At 44.2% G+C, this 19,462-nt stretch overlaps 11 protein-coding genes across 11 annotated transcripts; 9 read left to right on the top strand and 2 right to left on the bottom strand. All coding sequences in view use genetic code 12, as the record gives it.

Annotated features, from left to right (window-relative positions):
• Positions 1–77: 77 nt before the first annotated feature.
• Positions 78–542, top strand: MED9 (Med9p; the record flags this gene model as incomplete). The annotated part of the gene is made up of 1 exon (XM_002619784.2): positions 78–542. The coding sequence occupies one exon, from the start codon at positions 78–80 to the stop codon at positions 540–542; it is 465 nt and encodes a 154-aa protein (XP_002619830.1).
• A 294-nt stretch (positions 543–836) lies between these two features.
• FOB63_000933 (putative rhomboid protease) lies at positions 837–1,646 on the top strand (the record flags this gene model as incomplete). The annotated part of the gene is made up of 1 exon (XM_002619783.2): positions 837–1,646. One exon carries the CDS (start codon positions 837–839, stop codon positions 1,644–1,646), a length of 810 nt encoding a protein of 269 aa, XP_002619829.2.
• A 245-nt stretch (positions 1,647–1,891) lies between these two features.
• On the top strand, positions 1,892–3,769 carry FOB63_000932 (uncharacterized protein; the record flags this gene model as incomplete). Its single annotated transcript, XM_002619782.2, has 1 exon — positions 1,892–3,769. The coding sequence occupies one exon, from the start codon at positions 1,892–1,894 to the stop codon at positions 3,767–3,769; it is 1,878 nt and encodes a 625-aa protein (XP_002619828.2).
• Positions 3,770–4,297: 528 nt separating this feature from the next.
• On the bottom strand, positions 4,298–5,455 carry TOM40 (Tom40p; the record flags this gene model as incomplete). Its single annotated transcript, XM_002619780.2, has 1 exon — positions 4,298–5,455. The coding sequence occupies one exon, from the start codon at positions 5,453–5,455 to the stop codon at positions 4,298–4,300; it is 1,158 nt and encodes a 385-aa protein (XP_002619826.2).
• A 1,278-nt stretch (positions 5,456–6,733) lies between these two features.
• PFK2 (6-phosphofructokinase subunit beta) lies at positions 6,734–9,565 on the top strand (the record flags this gene model as incomplete). The annotated part of the gene is made up of 1 exon (XM_002619779.2): positions 6,734–9,565. One exon carries the CDS (start codon positions 6,734–6,736, stop codon positions 9,563–9,565), a length of 2,832 nt encoding a protein of 943 aa, XP_002619825.1.
• Positions 9,566–9,894: 329 nt separating this feature from the next.
• On the top strand, positions 9,895–10,771 carry FOB63_000929 (uncharacterized protein; the record flags this gene model as incomplete). The annotated part of the gene is made up of 2 exons (XM_066102505.1): positions 9,895–9,913; positions 9,960–10,771. The coding sequence occupies 2 exons, from the start codon at positions 9,895–9,897 to the stop codon at positions 10,769–10,771; spliced, it is 831 nt and encodes a 276-aa protein (XP_065958567.1).
• A 253-nt stretch (positions 10,772–11,024) lies between these two features.
• Positions 11,025–12,875, top strand: ARO10 (phenylpyruvate decarboxylase; the record flags this gene model as incomplete). The annotated part of the gene is made up of 1 exon (XM_002619778.2): positions 11,025–12,875. One exon carries the CDS (start codon positions 11,025–11,027, stop codon positions 12,873–12,875), a length of 1,851 nt encoding a protein of 616 aa, XP_002619824.2.
• A 521-nt stretch (positions 12,876–13,396) lies between these two features.
• On the top strand, positions 13,397–15,625 carry FAA2-3 (Faa2-3p; the record flags this gene model as incomplete). The annotated part of the gene is made up of 1 exon (XM_002619777.2): positions 13,397–15,625. One exon carries the CDS (start codon positions 13,397–13,399, stop codon positions 15,623–15,625), a length of 2,229 nt encoding a protein of 742 aa, XP_002619823.1.
• A 642-nt stretch (positions 15,626–16,267) lies between these two features.
• On the top strand, positions 16,268–17,551 carry RVB2 (RuvB family ATP-dependent DNA helicase reptin; the record flags this gene model as incomplete). The annotated part of the gene is made up of 1 exon (XM_002619776.1): positions 16,268–17,551. One exon carries the CDS (start codon positions 16,268–16,270, stop codon positions 17,549–17,551), a length of 1,284 nt encoding a protein of 427 aa, XP_002619822.1.
• A 130-nt stretch (positions 17,552–17,681) lies between these two features.
• Positions 17,682–18,167, bottom strand: VMA11 (H(+)-transporting V0 sector ATPase subunit c'; the record flags this gene model as incomplete). Its single annotated transcript, XM_002619775.2, has 1 exon — positions 17,682–18,167. The coding sequence occupies one exon, from the start codon at positions 18,165–18,167 to the stop codon at positions 17,682–17,684; it is 486 nt and encodes a 161-aa protein (XP_002619821.1).
• A 459-nt stretch (positions 18,168–18,626) lies between these two features.
• FOB63_000924 (MIND complex subunit) lies at positions 18,627–19,304 on the top strand (the record flags this gene model as incomplete). The annotated part of the gene is made up of 1 exon (XM_002619774.2): positions 18,627–19,304. One exon carries the CDS (start codon positions 18,627–18,629, stop codon positions 19,302–19,304), a length of 678 nt encoding a protein of 225 aa, XP_002619820.2.
• Positions 19,305–19,462: the final 158 nt, after the last annotated feature.

Here is a 19,462-nt window from a genome sequence, read left to right as displayed (position 1 = left end):
AGCTATAATTGTATACCTGGTACGATACAGACTAAATCAGCGAAGGTCAACTGCTCTTTAATACGTATTTCGATAGGATGCCCAAAGGACACCTGTCCTGGTGTACGGGTTCATCGTCTCCTCTAGGCTCGCATCAACATTTCAAGTATCTTCATACGAATCTTCCTACTGCAGACGGGGTCATGGCTTCCAATGGTAGTTCCAAGAGTCCCCTAATAGAAGATACATCTATGGAGCCGTATACGGACCCATTACAGAAACTTGCCGACATTGAGCTTTTGCCCGACTTATTCGCATTAATGCAAAGTTTAGAGAACGGAGAGATTCAGGCCAAGGACTTTGACAATAACGCGGGTGCCATAAGATTGAAGGTCAGCAACATTTGGCTGTATTTGCATGAAGTGGATGGAATCTGCGAAACGGTGGAAGAACGGGAAAAAAAGATTGCGTCTATACGGCATTGCAATAGTGAAAAAATAGCCTTCTTGAAGCTGTTTCAGGAGCAGGTTGTCAAGCGCTTGAGCAAGGAGGATACGGCCTGAAGTAGATCATTACAGATTCCGGTTATGATCTGGACTTTGATTCGCGCCTTTGGCTCTCTTTCACTACATCTGTTGTGAAGATTTGTAAATAGGAATAGGGTAGGAGATATTACACATTTTTAGGGAATTTGTCGACACGGTAGGCCAAACACAAGCATTTATCTTCCAATGGTCCAAGAACAATGCACAATTGGCAAGATTTTGAAGGGTGGGAATTTTCGGTTTGGGCCACAGTAGATTTTCAATGCCCGCGATTCAAATCAACAAGTTCATCACATTCACCTTCTTGCGGAAATGAGCACATTAACCTGGGAGTCCACCATACAAAGATTGAAGAATACTCCTGCTCTTTCTGTTGGAATTATTATTTTTTCTTTCTTATTCTATGTCCTCTACCCAACGGATTCGAAATCGCTTTTGTTACTCCCAAGCTCGCCGTTAGATTTGAACTTGAATGCGATTTCCTTTTATATTTTCCCTCATGTCAACATTTTCCACTGGCTCATCAATATCGTCACGTTGTTTCCTTTGCTTTCTCGCTATGAACGGTTCCATGGCACGGTCTACACTGGAGTCACTTTGAATCTTTTGGCTGTTGTTACAGCATTGCAATATTGTGTGGTTGGTTTGTTTTTGTACCCATCGGATGCTGTGGCAGGGCTTTCCGGAATTTGCTTCTCGTTTTTAACTTACTTCTGTTACAAGGAACACGAGATGAAACCGGTCATCATGTCTTTGAATTTTGCTGGCCATGAACTTCAGGTGCCAACTATTTACTTCCCATTCTTCAATTTGTTCTTGATCGCGTTAATCATACCGTCCACTTCCTTCTTTGGCCACTTGGCTGGTATTGGTGCTGGCTATTTGTTGGCAATGGGCAAATTGAGCGTCTTGTATCCTCCAGCGAAAATCATATTGGCCATTGAGAAATTTTTGGCTCCAGGCATAGCAAAGTTACAAAATATTGTGCTCTATATCAGAGAGGAAGACGCTGCCAGCGAACGTTCTGTTACATACCGCCCTGTACTTTCTGGTGATTTGGAACTGAACCATTCGACATCTGAAACTCCAATTGAAGGATTTGAAAGAAGATTGGGCACTTAGCCCTTCGAAAAACAAAAATGAAAAAAATTACCAGGAAATTTTAGCTAAGATTAAATTATTTTTCTTCTCGATTGTCGAAATAAAACTACATTAGAAACTCTAGTTTATTCACTGGCTTATAGAGTAGACCAGGCTAGACCCGTGCCTCTCTTGTGTTTGTTTCTCTCCGCATTTTCTCGCGAACTTACTTCATCAGTAGAAGTTACGATAGCTAATTATTAATTCTTATCGGCGCGATCGGCACTATGGCTTCAGATCCTTTTCCAGATGAGCCAGTCGCCTCACATGAAAAGGCTCCTGAGAAGAAAAAGAAGCGGCGGCCGCGGAAAAAGAAAAACGCAGTGACAAAAGACGTGCAATCGAAATCAGCAGATATAGCGTTGGATCCACCTCCTTTGCCTGAACAAAGTGTTCCCATGAGTCCAAGGAAACAAACTCTCCTACGTCATCAGAAGAGCAATCTCTCCGAAGACGAGCCTCTTTTCCTCAGTGAAGTGAAAGAGCTCAAAAAGAATCGTAGGCCTTTGACGCAAAATCATATGCCTCGGTCAGAAAACGAAAAGTTCAATGTCTTATTAGCAAGCTACCCCATGGATGATCGAACAACTATTTTCCGCGCACCTTTTGCCCGAATAGTTGTGTATCATGAGCAAGTCCCGGACTCGGGCATAAACGCTTCTTCGGGTACACTCTTGGGCCACGGCGAGTTCACGATCTTCCAATTACATAATGGCGATATCACGTACTTGGCGTGTGGACCATCTTTTGTATATCCTCTTCTTCGCAAGCTCAAGATCCTCCGGGTGAGTCGATCTCACTTCATACTTCCTTTGGTCAATCCTCAGCGATATTGGAAAATGGAGGTTGTTTCACAAGAGGATGCGGTATTGGAGGAACTCGAAAAAGTGTTTCAAAAGTTCGTCAACTATACAAGTCTATTTTTGGTCTCTTCTCCGGTTGATGATGGTGAAAAATACGAAAAAGAAAAAGAAAGTGCCGATTCACATGCTGGACATGTACAACTTTCAATGCCTAACATGTTTCCTCTTAGAGGTTCAAACGAACAAACAGAATATCCCATATCACCACATGCATCCTCACCAAACTTCCAAGCAAAAGGAAATCAATTCACTCCCTTTTTCAATAACATTCCCGAATCGCCGCCCTCAGTGCCGGTTTCTCCGAACCAGTTTCATCTCTACGATTCTAAGGTGCCCATTCTGCCCTCAAGGTCACCAAATCTAGAACATGATCACTTTGGATTACTCTCGCATCCCAATGCGTACATGCCTATTCAAACAAAACTTACAAAACCTTTAGTGAAAAAAGCTAATAATGCTCAGACCGCAAATCCTTATCACCATACCAGCCAACAATCTGATTCATCGTCAATGGATTCTTTACTTGATGAGTACGAAGAAAATGTATCCATGACAAGGTCTATCAACTATAATGGTTCTCGTATGCCTTCACGAACGGCTTCTTTCGTTTCAATTTCTCACCATCCATTAAATAATTACGCCCGGGGCAATGTTCTAATTTTACCTGAAAGAAGTGTTGCTGGATCGATTATCGGTGACAAGAACAAACATGAGGATGATGGCGTTTTTCCTACAACGTCTCTTTCCCAGTACAATAGAAATCGGCGAAACAGCCAGAATGGTTTGTCGCGCAGGTCTTCTGTTAGTGAACTCTATACTTCCGTTTCCAATTGGATGGATCCCAGTACGAATGGCCCAAAATTATCACACTCCCGTTCCAACTATACTTTGGCTTCTCGTCAAAGCAATCGCCCAATAAATGTAAAGGATACTTATCAGGACATTTATCGTTCCATTACGCTGCATAATGTTGCTGCTTTGGCCGGTCGAGAAAAGAATTCAGAAACTCTCCCGGAACCCAAATATCCATCGGGGGATCTGTACTATTCTAAATTGCTTGTAACGGACCAGTTCAGCAGAAAACCTGTGAGTACCAAAACACAGGCAAATACTAAATCAACCAGTGAAAGGCTCAATAGGAGATCTAGTCGGATAAGCTCTTCGGATGTTTACAATCTCATAAGCCGGAAAGAAGAGAAGATTGAGGCTAGCTCCGGTATTGGCAGGTTTTTCGGTTGGTAACTCTACTTCCATTTACATATTTTTTTAATGAAACAACGATAGGTATCTTTATGTCATATTTCAGAAGCAGTAAACATTTACTCATTCATATTTGGGCGTTTTTACTCCTCCAAGTGCTACTTTATCATGACAACATGAATCTTGTAATGTCCCATTTTGGACTTTTGCGATTTTCCATGAACTATTGATAGGCAGAACTAATTTAGCCTAGTCTGAACATAAATGGAGCTTACGGACGTCGATTCTCGTTAGGTTCTTCTTCTTGATCGAAGTAAATCAAAGAGCTAAAAAAGACAACAAAATGAGACGTTATAAATCAACTACCACGGGAATCATGGAAGTACCAATTTTGTGTACAATGAGTTGCTAGTACCATTTTCAACACGGCTGCGTGAAATATAGGCGTCTCTCGTAGGTGGTTCATCAGTATGTTTTTTTACGAATTGCTCTATTGCAATTGTTGGAACTGAGTGTACAGCGATGTGCAGTGTATTTTGCAGTATATACAGAAGTCATGAGTCGTGAGCATTACAACTGGGGAGCGCCAGGAACAGGGTTACCGTTGGCATCAACCAAGCCCTGCTGCATCAACATCAATTGCTCACTACCAGCCGACTCGAATTGCAAACCAACACCCAACTTCGAAGCGTTCTTGACATGGTCGATTTCACCAGAGAACAAAATGGACACGGTTGGCAAGACTCTCTTTTCCATAAACACTCCAACCTTACCGGTGGAGTCGATTTGGCCTCTAAAGACAGATTGACGGTATTCGTACTTGGCACCAAGAGTGGTCTGGCCCTCCACGACAGGCTCGTAGCCAATAGGAGTGCCCATCAAGGAGTCGACAATTGGCTTAGCAGAGGCAACCAATTGGGTCTCCAAACCGGCTTCAACTTTGTCGGTAACCTTTCTCCAGAAAGTACCGACCAAAGCACCTTGAGCTTGCAAAGAGGCAGTGGCAATCCAGTTTCCGGCATTGTAACGGGCAAAGTAGTTGACAGCGCTGTCTGGAGGAAGAGAAACGGCTTGTCTAGAGTACATAGCTTCCAAACCCACAGCAAGCTTTGGAGACAAAGATTGCAACAAAGAAGCGACAGCAACACCGGTGAAAGCACCATTGAGGTAAGATGGATTCAAAGACTTGACGTTCACGGAGAAGTCATTGGCCTGGTAGTCCTGTTCCAACTGGCACATGACTGGTTGACCGTGAGCAATTTGCAAAGTCAACTTAGAGATGTTGTGCTGGTCCCAGCCGTAGTTAACCTTACCGCTGAAAGACATGTCGTTGTCAACATTACCTTGAACGAAAAAGTCTTCCTTAGCATACAAGGCACTGAAGGCATAAGGAGGCAAAGCATTAGAGCCCATGGACAAGGTGTGGGAGGTTTGGAATGCGGGATTCAATGAGAACGCCTTGTTTAAGTCGGCACGCAAGCCAGTGAAAAAGTACTGGTTCAAAAACACATCACGGTTGACCTCCTTCGAGATGTTTTCAATGGTACCGGGGTTGGTCAAGCCCAAGGACTTTCTGTGCTCGGAAATGTTGATGTAGGCGTCGTTCAAGTAGGAGAAGACTGGGTTGGACGACCACAAGCCGTTTGGCTTAGGCACCTCTGGAGCCAAGTTAGGAAGGGTAGGAATGGTCATCTTGGAGAGATCGGCCACAGGCACTTGTTCCGACATGATGAAGATTGAGGAGGAACTGAGCAATTGGTGAGAAAATGTATTTGTCGAGGTGAGAAAAATTTGACCCGGGACGGCAATTACGCGCGCAGTCCATTCTGCGCCAAAGTCAAGGCGTAGTTAGATCTTATGTTGAATGAAAAGAAATGATATACTGGCTACTTGCAGGGCACAAGAGTTGATGGTCGGTGGAGAGGAATATAGGAAATGTATATGGGGCCACTTTGTTTAGTAGGCGCTATGCTGTCAGACAGTGTAGTGTTCGTTGTGAGCGAAAAAACAGGAACGGTCGATCAAGTACTGGCATGGACAACGAGAACAGTTCATAGAATTTTTAAAGACCATGTTAATGATGTACTGCTAGATCGGTGTGTATGTCTAATGCACTTGAGCGTAAAACATGACAGCAAGAACAAGGAAGCAGAGACAAAAATGGTCGACGTATGCTAGATCTGGCAATAGAGCAAAAAAAGTGCCACAATGATAATATGCTTATCAAAAGGAAAGAATAGAAGTAGTAAAGGGTGATCTACAGATGCGAAGAATGGACGGGAAATTAGTGATTATTCAAGTAAGATGACGGAATAACTGGGTGTAATGCATCCGAAGATCATCCGCACTTCATCTGTACCTGAATGATATCAGCAGATACTACACCATTTGATCAATCCAATGAACGAAAGGTGGAATGTCTTGAAGTAAGTATGGATAATTCTCGCTGTTTTGTGTCAGCTGAAACCACATGTGGATGTTGTTCCGATATCTGTCAGTTGCACAATTTTAGCCTTGGAATGAACTGCCAGTCGCACACATGGGCTTTATTGTAGAGGAAGCGGTAATCAGAAGCAACTAAATTTTGACCTTCTCTTGATGTGCTCTTTCTTTCTTGTGTCTTCATCAATTCCACATATGGCCCTACCAAAATTCCTCTTATTATATTTGTACATTCGATCTCTGTATTTCTTCCTTGCCCGACTTGCATCTATGTATCTTACATGCATCTTGGCAATTACCCAATTGACTATGTCTCTCTCGGATATTGACCACAAAAACATTTCCACCGGTAATTGCCAACCTGTCAACTTATTGCAACGTCTACAGATGTTCCCTAACAGAAGGATTTATCCATGGGATGATTCCATTACTCTCGTCACCAGATTGTTCCTGTGTAGCGGCCTCCCGGCCCCCGCTGTCAGGTGATGTATCGGACTTTTATAAGGCTCCGCGCATTTCTAGGGCGGCCTGATCAAGCTCTCTTTTCTCACATCACACTTAATTATGGCTATCCCTTTAGTTAGCGGCCCTTCCGGCGCCATTTTGCTTGCACCGGAAAAGCCGTTGATGGCTCAGACCATCAGCTTCTACTCGCAATTGACGGGTTTTTCCGTCGTTGCCCAAACCGACTCGAGCGCAACTTTGGCTGGGAAAGACGGCGCCAGCCTTAGAATCGAACTCGGTGATACCAAACTGGCAGACCAAATTGCAGAATCGATTTCCCGTTGGTCTACCGAGCTTCAGACCCGCGATTGGCGTTCCGTGGCACCCCACTTAACCTTATGCGTTTCTGAGTTCCTGGAATTAGTCTCCCGTTTGCAAAGCTTCAAGTACCCGGTACAGCTCTACCCAAACGACTTGTATCCAACTGAAGCATACACCGTCGACCCCTTGGGCCACGTGGTTGGCTTCACCACCGCTAAGAACCCAATGTCCATTAATCCTCCGGTTGAGAAATTCACTCACGGCCATGAAATTGCCCCTCTGATGTCCACTACTGTACTGGAGAAAAGGGCCACTGCTCCAGGCGCGACCCAGCGCCGTAATATCGCTGTCATGACCTCTGGCGGAGATGCTCCGGGAATGAACGCATGTGTCCGTGCTGTTGTCCGGGCCGCTATCTTCCGTGGCTGCAGAGCGTTCGCCGTGATGGAAGGTTACGAAGGGTTGGTGCGTGGTGGCCCCGAGAACATTCGTGAAATGAGCTGGCAGGATGTGCGTGGCTTCTTGTCCGAAGGTGGTACAAACATTGGTACTGCGCGGTGCATGGCATTCAAAGAGCGGGCGGGTCGTTTGGCCGGATGTAAACACATGGTCGAAGCCGGAATCGACGCTCTTATTGTCTGTGGTGGTGACGGTTCTTTGACCGGTGCCGATTTGTTCCGTTCTGAGTGGCCCTCTCTCATCGAGGAGTTGAGGGAGAAGAAGGAGATTACTGCGGAGCAATACGAAAAACACAAGCACTTGAACATTTGCGGTACTGTGGGATCGATCGACAATGATATGGCCACCACTGATGCAACCATTGGTGCATACTCATCGTTGGACCGTATCTGTAAAGCCGTGGACTATATTGATGCCACCGCAAACTCTCACTCCCGTGCTTTTGTCATTGAGGTTATGGGCCGTCATTGCGGTTGGTTGGCATTGATGGCTGGTATTGCCTGCAGCGCTGATTACATTTTGATTCCAGAGAAACCCCTGTCTTCTAAAGACTGGCAAGATCAAATGTGCGACATTGTGTCAAAGCACCGTGCTAAGGGAAAGCGGAAGACCATTGTCATTGTGGCTGAAGGTGCCATCACAAACGACTTGGCCCCAATTAGTGCGAAAGAAGTGAAGGATGTCTTGGTGGACCGTTTGCACTTGGATACACGTGTCACTACTTTGGGCCATGTGCAACGTGGTGGTACTGCTGTGGCTTACGACAGAGTCTTGGCCACATTGCAAGGTGTTGAAGCCGTGAAGGCTGTCTTGGAGTCAACTCCAGAAACGCCGTCGCCTTTGATTGGTATCACTGAAAACAAGATTGTCCGCTTGTCGTTAGTGGATGCTGTCCGTATCACCAAGTCTGTGGCTCTGGCTATCGAGTCCAAGGACTTTGCTAAGGCCATGTCTATGCGTGACTCGGAATTTGTTGAGCATTTGCACAATTTCATGGCAATTAACTCCGCCAACCATGAAGAGCCAACGCTCCCACAAGAAAAGCGCAAGCGCATTGCCATCATCAATGTCGGTGCTCCAGCGGGTGGTATGAATAGTGCTGTGTATGCCATGGCCACCTACTGCATGTCGCGTGGACACACGCCGTACGCTATTCACAACGGTTTCTCCGGTTTGGCCCGTCATGAATCTGTGCGTTCAATTGATTGGTTGACCATTGAAGGCTGGACCTCTGTTGGTGGTTCCGAAATTGGTACCAACAGAGCTACCCCTCAGGATACTGATATAGGCATGATCGCTTACTACTTTGAGAAATACCAGTTCGATGGTTTGATTCTTGTTGGTGGTTTTGAGGCGTTTGCATCCTTGGACCAGTTGGAGAAAGCGCGTTCAATGTATCCAAGCTTCCGTATTCCAATGGTCTTGATCCCGGCGACTATCTCCAACAATGTTCCAGGTACTGAGTACTCGTTGGGCTCCGACACGTGTTTGAACTCCTTGATGGAGTACTGTGATGTTGTCAAGCAGTCTGCATCTGCCACCAGAGACCGTGCATTCGTGATTGAAGTCCAGGGTGGTAACTCGGGCTACATTGCTACATATGCCTCTTTGGCATGTGGTGCCCAGGCGTCCTATGTTCCTGAAGAGGGCATTGATTTGGCCCAACTTGAGCTCGATGTCAGACATTTGAAAGAAGCGTTTGCTACGGAGAAAGGAATGTCTAAGAGCGGTAAGTTGATTTTGAAAAGTACCAATGCCTCTAAAGTGTTGACAGCCGAGGTTTTGGCCAACATCATGAAGCTGGAGGCCAATGGTGAGTTCGATGCCAAGACTGCCATTCCAGGCCACGTGCAACAAGGTGGCTTGCCTTCGCCTATAGACAGAACTAGAGGTACTAGATTTGCTGTCAAGGCAGTCCAATTCATTGAAAATGTGTACGATGACATTGCTCCATACCATGATGCGCTTGATTTCCCAATTGATGACAAGAAGGTCATAAATACTGCCGCTGTCTTGGGAATCAAATCGTCTCACTTGACCTTTTCCTCCATTAGACAGTTATACGACTTTGAGACTGAGACCGAAAGCAGAATGCCAAAGAAAATTTCGTGGTCTACTGTGAGAGATATTTGTGACCAGTTGGTGGGCAGAACTAAGCTTGCCGCAAAGTAACTGCATTTCGTTATGTTAGAATAGATACGACCCTCCCCAACTGTAATACCGGCTGATCTCGCAGGAATATCGAAATTCTTGCGACGTTTTATAGATAATCAACTGCATCTTAGAAGCGCTGATGTAAGAGAATCTTTTGTATACTTTCTCGAATGAACAATTGTGTGATAAAAAGTAAGTAAGCGTTGATACATTGGAAAAACAAGAATGGAACTAGATCGCCCCATTGTCTTACATAGTCGTAGCTCAAACGAATCTACTACCATATACAAATGGGCAATTAATGTGTTTAGTATCGGACTCGAATGTCTGCAGGTCATATTTACCTAATGACTACTCCAGCAGAAAGTACGTTAAACACGCCAACCTCTTCGTTCTCGTTACTGACCATAAGGTCTTATATCTAAGCTTACACAATGTACAGCAGAAGACTTGAATTCGCTAAAAGCTGAAGCAGCTGAGGTTGATAGCGCCATAAAAGGCTCAATAGAACCAAACACATCTTCGTTCGAAAAGAAGAAAAAGACAGAGCTTCTTCGACGCCTTTGGACGGCAGTAAATGATGCTGACAATCGAATCGGACTGCGTCGGTTCCTGTTTCAGGGAGCACCTATTCCTCCTTCGGAATCAATCATCAGCCAAAATGCTTCAGTAGTAGAATGCAAGTCTGACGAAATCAGCGAAATTCACAACACGGAATTGTCTATCTCTTCGACTTCCCACTTGTCACTTTGCAATATACTGGGCAGCATTGTTGTTTCTGCTCACACACTCTCGGCTGTCAGTGTAAAAGATGCGTCAGACTCGATTGTGGTTCTCCTGTGCCAAGGCCCTGTTGTGGTCACGAACGCATCAAACTGCCACTTCATACTTCTTGGTCATCAGATACGGCTCCACGAACTTGTTAACTGTACCGTTTGGGGTAAAGTGGCAAGCAAGCGAGTGGTGATAGAAAAATGCCATAATGTGCAATTTGGAGGCTTCAACGAAGAAACTCGGACACTACAGACTCTGGATTTCGACGTCGACGACTTCGACTGGCCCACGAAGAAAATAACAAGTCCAAACTACACGCATCTTGAAGCCAATTGCCCCGCTATGGGAAAGGCTCTTCCGTCTTTTGGGGAAGACACACTCAAAGAGTTTTGGGGGATATTTGGAGGAGAAAAAGGCCCAGCAAAATACGGAGCCACTCCTGCAAAGTGATCCGGAAAGGGGTATTTGTTTCCAGGCCCAATGTATCGGTACCGGGTATGGAATTCGGGTGACGAGGGTTAATGCGCGAGAGTGTGCCGCGCGTTACCGTGGTTTACCGCTCTTATCCTCTGATAGCCGCGCATACCCGCAGTCGCATGGCGTTCCACACAAGGCACCAATTTTGTCTGCTCTAAACATAAAAGGGCAATACCGTCCCTCTGGCGAAAAATCCGTTTTTGTAGTACTAACTTGTTCACTTCTAATGGCACCTGTGGAAACAAACCATTCTTCTGAAGGAGTTGTGCCTCGCGCATACTCCTCCACCATTCCTCTTGGAGAGTATCTTTTTTTGCGTATTGCACAGGCAAATCCCCAGTTGAAGTCTATCTTTGGAATTCCTGGAGATTTCAATTTACGTCTTTTGGAGCATTTGTACGCCCCTTCTGTTGCAGACGAAAAGAATATCGAGTTTATTGGAATTTGTAATGAGCTCAATGCCGCATATGCTGCTGATGGTTATGCTAAGGCCATTAAAGGCTTGAGTGTCTTAATTACTACTTATGGTGTTGGTGAGCTTTCTGCGCTCAATGGCATTGCTGGTGCATTTGCAGAGTTTGCTCCTGTTTTGCACATCGTTGGAACAACATCCACTAAACAATCTGCCCAGGCTAAATCTGCCCAACCTAAAGATGTCAGAAATATTCATCATTTAGTCCAAAGCAAAAACGCCTTGGCTGCTCCAAATCACGATGTCTACAAAAGAGCTGCTGAAGACTTTTCGGTAGTTCAAGAAACTTTGGGCGTGGACGCCGATGAAAACGTCAAAAAAATTGACAGAGTCATCACAACTATCTTGAAGGAGAACAGACCCGGTTATTTATTCATCTCGAGTGACCTTCCAGACACTCCTGTCCCCAGACAGGCTTTGGAAGCTCCAATAAGTCTTAATGAGATGAAGAACAGCGAACTTTTGGAGGATATCGCCGCCACCATCTTGAATAAGTTGTACTGTTCGGAAAGACCTTCTATTCTTGGAAGTCCTTTGGTTTCCCGGTTTAGAGCTCAAGACAACTTTACTAAGTTTGTGGAGTCCATGCCAACGAACTTTGTCAAGTTATTCTCTTCTGCGATGGCCAGAAACGTAAATGAGTCTTTGCCAAACTATGTTGGCATGTACCAGGGTTACTTGACCGTCGATAAAAACATTATTAGGAGTTTGGAGGAAAAGACAGACTTTTTGTTAAACCTCGGTCACTTGAACAATGAAATTAACTCCGGAGGGTACTCCCAGAAGTTTGACAAAATCGAAGACTATGTCGAGGTTCATCCAGATTACATATACATGGATGGAACTTACACGCATATAAAGAACATGGAAACTGGTGAAAGAGCTTTCTCGCTTGATGATTTGATGGCCAAGCTTGCTGCGGACTTTGACAAAAAGAAGCTCGTTAATAACGACGGAAAAGTCAACAACATTGACTACAAATATGAGCCACCAAAGTTTGCATTGAATGACACAGTGGATGAGAGAGTTATCACCCAGAACAAGTTGACAGATTATTTCAACAACTACATGCAACCAGATGACATTTTGATTGCTGAAACATGTAGTTTCCTTTTCGCAATTGGTGACTTATTGTTTCCTAAGGGGGTTGAGTTTTATTCGCAATATTTTTACGGGTCAATTGGTTATGCTTTGCCAGCTACTTTGGGTGTCTCTCGCGCTGTGAAAGATTTGGGTAGCAAGAGAAGAATCATTTTAATTCAAGGAGATGGCTCAGCGCAAATGACGATCCAAGAGTTGTCGTCATTTTTGAGATATGACATTGAAGCACCAAAGATTTTCCTTTTGAACAACGAAGGTTACACGGTAGAGAGAATCATTTTGGGTCCTACTAGATCCTACAATGACATTCAAGACACATGGAGATGGACGAACTTTTTCAAAATCTTTGGCGATGCGAAGGAAGAAAAGCACACGAGTAAATTAGTACAAACTGCCCCGGAATTGAAAGCAATCAACAGAGAGAAATCCGACAAGATCGAATTGTACGAACTTTGCTTGCCCAAGTTGGATGTTCCAGAAAGATTTAAGAAGATGTTTCACTAGTTTATCGGAGTTTTATTAATACAGGTTTTAAAATGAATGGGGCCCTGTACATTCGGCCTAACGTGCGAAGCTTTCTTGTAATACCTGCACGAACTTGCACCTTGAGGGGTACCTGGATCTGACCCGACGGATAAAAAAAAGGCGTTAAAAAGAACAATAGCATTTTTGAGAGGCTTATGAATTGTAATAGAGGTGCGCAAAGTGATACCGTTATATCACATTAAGAGCTAGCTTAGGCAGATCCTTGTCAGCGTAACTGACAATATTTCTACAGAAGCCGAGCGGGTCTTTTTTTTCTCCACTGCGGGCCGATTGTGCAAGTACCCCTCCGCGAAGTGTAGTATATTTCCCTTGTTCCCCACATTTCGCAAGCTGGCGATGCCGAGGACAAAACAATATACATGTATATAAATATCCGAGTGCCCCAATCACAGTTTGGATGGTTAGGAGAAGTTGCGTATTGCTAAAGTTTTTTTCACTCTCTTCTTTTCTGTTCTTTACAACGCAACTGTCTATTGACCATGACACAACCATTGATTGCACTGGCCGATGTAGACTATGTCTTCAATAGTCCGGAACAATGTGGTGTCTCCTTCTCGGATATGATTGAAAAGCATCTCCCCTTGGAAAACTTTGCTAATGCTCGGGCGCTTTCTGGTCTGGCGGAGCCTGGCTACTCGTCCGTTTACCGGAGCAAGGCCATCAAAAACCTCAAGAAAATGATTGCACCAGGACTCGACACATACTACGCTATATGGAAGAATGCTGTGAAGAACTTTGGTGACCGCCCAGCTTTGGCCTCCCGCCCATACAACTACAAAACTGGCGTCTCGGAACCAAGGTACACCTCCATTACTTTCAAAGAGGCGGATCGCAAAGTCCAGGACTTTGGTGCTGGTTTGTTCCACGTTCTTCAACATTCGCCATTCAAGATCCCCGGATGCGAGCCCCATGAGAAAATCGAAAATCACTTGAGAGACTACAGGTCGTACACTCCAGAAAACCACTCTTTTATTGTGACATTGTACCTGGGGAATCGTGAAGAGTGGGTGATTGCAGATTTGGCATGCTCGACGTATGCCATTTCAAATACTGTATTGTATGACACTTTGGGTGCAAATACCTCAGAGTACATTTTACTGACCACACAATCACCGGTGGTTATTACGTCGTATCAGCATGTTGAGCAGGTTATTTCGTTAAAGGAAAATTCTCCAGAGTTGGCTGCTATAATCACAATCATTTCCATGGACCCCTTGGACTGTGAATCGCCGGAGGCAGGGCAGAGTTTAGTCGAAATGGCTCGTGCAGCCAACATTGAACTTTTTGGAATGGATCAGGTTATTGGAATCGGCAAATTATTCCCAATGGCCCCTTTACCTCCAACACCAGAATCTCTCTACACCATCTCCTTTACCTCAGGTACGACTGGTGCTTCGCCTAAAGGTGTGATCATGACGCATTTGAATGCAGCGCTGGGAATCTGCTTCGTGTTGTGTAATGCGCCATCCTTGCCATTTGATGTGGAGATTGTGTTTTTGCCTCTCGCCCATATTTATGAAAGACAGGGTTTAGCTCACAATTTGCTGAAGGGTGGTATGTGTGGTTTCCCGCAGTTGAATGGCACTCCTTTAACTTTAGTTGAAGATTTGAAATTATTGAAGCCGAAGCACATGTCTAATGTTCCTCGTGTTTTCACAAAGTTGGAAGCAGCTCTCAAAAATGCAACTCTCAAGCTGGACCTGGCAGTCAAACGGGCACTTTTCGCCAAAGTTTTTGATACAAAAATGAAATTGCAATCTGTTGCTGACGGAGCTAAGGGTGAACATTGGCTTTATGATCACACAATTGTGCCAAAGTTGAGAAAGCTGTTGGGATTCGACGAAATGCTTTTCTGTACCACCGGGCTGGCCCCAATTTCTCCTGAGACAGTCAGGTTCATGAAAGCTGCACTCAATATTGGCTTTTCCCAGGGCTATGGTTTGACAGAGACGTATGCTGGTTTCTGTTTTAGCCAACCGTTCGAAAAAGAACCTGGCTCATGTGGTGCTCCTGGTGTCTGTTGTGACATCAGAGTTCGGGAGTTGCCCGAGTTAAACTACCATATTGATGATCCTAGAGGCCCAAGTGGAGAGTTATTGATCCGTGGTCACCAAGTTTTCCCTGGCTACTACAAAAACAAGGAGGAAACAGACAAGTGCCTCAAGGATGGCTGGTTTGCCACTGGTGACGTTGCACGTATTGACCCGGCGAATGGACGACTCTTTATTATCGATAGAGTTAAGAACTTCTTTAAGTTGGCCCAGGGCGAATATGTGACACCTGAAAAGGTTGAAAACGTGTATTTGTCTAGCAACCCACTTTTAACCCAATGTTTTGTTCATGGTGACTCCTTACGCCATCATTTGGTTGCCGTCGTTGGTGTGGATCCTGCTGGTATTACTAACTTCTTGGTACATGAATGTAATGTGTCCAAGGCCGAACTTCACCTGGAAGAAGCCATCTTGCAAACGGTCAATAAGACAGAGAATAGAATTAAGCTTCTCAAGGCTCTCAACTCGAGAGTGAGAGGCTTAACTGGATTCGAGCTTATTCACAACTTGTACGTTGAATTTGAACCGTTGCGGATAGAACGTGATGTCATTACCCCTACGGTCAAGATTAGAAGACCAATAGCGGCCAAGTTTTTCGCTGAACAAATCAAGAGTATGTATGAAGAGCCATCCTTGGTTTCCAAGACGAAAATGTGAAAGGGCCTCTTAGAATATTTATGCTGTCCCATCGAATATCATTCCATGACTTGATTGTAGACGTACTTTGAATCATGGACATGCCAATCGTGGTACTATGTTGAAACAATACACGGATTTTGACTTTACCTTAGACTGTAAATGAGGAACGGTTTGTGTCTACAGTAAATACCAATCGCTGCAAGTTGAGACCATCTCTCCCACGATGATAACTTGAGTATTGATCGTGCCCTTCAATCCTGAAAAACTGGACATAATATCTATGTGGTGGATCAAGAAGAAAATAGTTATTATGGTTCATTGATTCTACGAAAAAATTGTATTTGCCTAAATGTAATAAAGGGATGAGTTGGAAAGAACATTTGTGTCGCTTAGCCAGAAAAAAATGTCGCGCGACATTGTTGTTACTCAAAGGCTCGAAGACCCAGGAACATTTCGATTAATCGGTATTTTCTCGAATATGGTATGTACGGAATTTTGATTTGAAGTCCTAGAATCAACTAACAGTCATAGACTTCTACTATAGCTACGTCATCTACTCAGACTAGAGACTTGAACGGTCTTTCTTTGATTGCTTCTCATTCTCATATCTCAGGCTTAGGATTAGATGATAACTTGGTGCCTAAGGAATCTGCGCAAGGTATGGTGGGCCAACTCAAGGCTCGTAAAGCAGCGGGCCTCATCTTGAAGTTGGTCCAAGCTGGTCAGATCGCCGGAAGAGCAGTTTTGATTGCAGGACCTCCTTCGACAGGAAAAACTGCCATTGCAATGGGTTTGTCCCAAAGCTTGGGTAAAGATGTGCCTTTCACGGCGATTGCTGGATCTGAAATCTTTTCTTTGGACTTGTCCAAGACGGAATCATTGACACAAGCTTTCAGAAAGTCTATTGGAATCAAGATTAAAGAGGAGACGGAGATCATTGAGGGTGAAGTTGTTGAGATCCAGATTGACCGCTCCATTACCGGCGGCCATAAGCAAGGTAAGCTTACAATCAAAACTACTGATATGGAAACAATCTACGAGTTGGGAAACAAGATGATTGAAGGATTGACCAAAGAAAAAGTTTTGGCTGGTGATGTTATTTCCATCGACAAGGCTTCCGGTAAGATTACCAAGTTGGGAAAATCATTCACCAGAGCCAGAGACTACGATGCAATGGGACCAGAAACCAAGTTTGTCCAATGCCCAGAGGGCGAGTTGCAGAAAAGAAAAGAGGTTGTTCACACAGTGTCATTGCACGAGATAGATGTGATAAATTCGAGACAACAGGGCTTTTTGGCTTTGTTTTCTGGTGACACTGGCGAAATCAGATCTGAGGTTCGTGACCAAATCAACACTAAAGTTGCGGAATGGAAAGAAGAGGGTAAGGCGGAAATTGTTCCTGGTGTTTTATTCATAGATGAGGTTCACATGTTGGATATCGAATGTTTCTCTTTCATAAATCGTGCTTTAGAAGACGATTTTGCTCCAATTGTGGTGATGGCTACAAACCGTGGAGTGTCGCAGACTAGAGGCACAAGCTACAAATCGCCACACGGAGTGCCTATGGATTTGTTGGATAGAAGTATCATCATCCACACTTCCAACTACTCTGCCGATGAGGTTAGAACCATCTTGTCTATCAGAGCCAATGAAGAGGAAGTGGAATTGACTGCGGATGCTTTAGCCTTGTTGACTAAGATTGGTCAGGAAACCAGCTTGAGATATGCATCCAATTTGATTTCTGTTTCTCAGCAAATTGCTTCCAAGAGAAGAAGCGCCAATGTTGAATTGGTTGATGTGAAGAGAGCTTATACATTGTTCTTGGATGCTGACCGCTCGGTGCAGTTTGTTACGGAATACTCCAACAAGTTTATTGATGACAATGGGAATGTCATGTTGGGCTCCAACGGCAAGGCTGAAGATGACAAGATGCAAACAGACTAGATTGTACTTTTATATAGTAAAAAAAATACTTGAGTGGTATGTTGAAGACGCTACATGTAAATTCTAAGAATGTGCATTTCGAAAAGCTATGCAGAAAGAAGTATCCACGAGGATAGCCGGCAAGAGAAAACTATGCGCCCTTGGTGTTCAAGATCAAGGCAATAATCAACCCATATAAGCCCAACACTTCAGCGAAAATCAAAATCAAGACGATTCCCACAAACAATCTTGGCTGATGCATGAATTGTCTCACACCTTCATCACCCACGATACCAATGGCATAACCAGAAGCCATGCAAGCAAAACCAACTGATAACCCGCATGCCAAGTGCATGATGCCCTTGAATAAAGTGTACTCTTCAGTTGGATTCAAGCCACCAGCGATCAACACAGACACAACCAAACCATAAACAGAAAGAATACCCGACAAAACGACAGGAATTAAGGACTTCATGATAAGTTCAGGCTTGAAAGTACCAATACCCGAAATACCAATGCCAGACTTGGCAGACCCAATAGCTGCGCCCACACAAGAAAGAATCATCGATGCAGAACATCCCGCAAAGCCCAAGAATGGAGCGAAAAATGGCGCAAGCTCAGTGCTGGTAGTAGCCATTATGTAGTAGACTCGTAATCCTCACGCTCATTATCAAGTGGGATTATTGAAGCTTGGACATAAATCGGTAGTGCGCGCACCAGAAACATGGGAGATAAGCCTAGGGCAGTACTTCTTTCGCTATGTTCTGTAGTTACATAATTTTAGTTTTGCTGTGTCCATGTCAGTATTGCTTCCCATTCTTTTAAATCAGTCTTCCTGAGATTTACCGATGCATTCAAAATTCCGTGCTCTCTATGCGCAATAATGTATTCACCACACATCATTTAGTACCTTCGGTCAACTAAGAAAAGAAACAAGAGAGGCCAGAAGAATTTTCTTTATTCAAGACACGCAATTTAATTCATTTTCTTCGTCTTCGCTCCAGGCTATTTCAATCAGTTCCTGGCAGGAAACCTTTTGGTGTACGGGTGTACTACCTCAATAAAGTCTGGCATCTGTCTAAACCAAAACACCACTATGAGTGCTAGTCAACATTACGAAAAAATATCGCTCTCAAAGCAGGATTTGTCCCATGTATACAAGCAATTTATTCTTTCTACACAGAGGAAAATACGACATTATCTTCCCGTATCCGACAACCATGATCCGCTCCTGATTGAAGTTGAAAATATAGTTATTGAGCACTTGGCACAAGTGTTTGAGATGGCAAAATCCGCCTTAATTGTTGATGGCCACGATCTTGGCGAAGAAAATATAATGATCAAAGACCTTCTATCACTTCAGCCGACAGAAGAAGTTGTCCCTTTCGATGCTGAACTAAATCAGAAACTAAGGTCTGTCATCCAGCAGGTGGAAAAGAAAACAACAGAAGTAACCAGGTTCCGAAGAGAGCTTCCTCAGAGAGCCAAAGACGCCTATGAATCAATAGTCACAAATACAGATTACGAAGTGACTGCACTAATCAAAGAGCTCACGCCAGAAGACGATGAGTTACAGGAACTACCGAGCGACCAAGAGATCATCCCCAATTCCGAAGAAATCACCAATGAGTTGCTGGAAAGCGTGAAAAACCTCTACTCCTTGAAGACAGGACTATCAAAGCAGAAAGCACAGTTGGACTCACTAAACCACACTATACAGTTCTTGGAGGAAAGCTACGCAAAGCAAGAACGCGAAAAAAAATTGTATCAGTGAGACTACCAATGGTTTTCACTACAGGCGGGACTAAGGCAATATTTCAATAACAGCAATTTGGTAGCATAATTTATATAGTATGAATCAGCAATTCTAATTCTGGGTCTTTTACTGGCCATTGTCTTTGCTCGAAACACAGCATTCTCCATCGTAGTGTT

Source organism: Clavispora lusitaniae, assembly GCF_014636115.1.
Source record: "Clavispora lusitaniae strain FDAARGOS_655 chromosome Unknown tig00000003_pilon, whole genome shotgun sequence".
NCBI classification, from domain to species: domain Eukaryota; kingdom Fungi; phylum Ascomycota; class Pichiomycetes; order Serinales; family Metschnikowiaceae; genus Clavispora; species Clavispora lusitaniae.
This window is presented reverse-complemented; position numbering and strand designations above follow the sequence as displayed.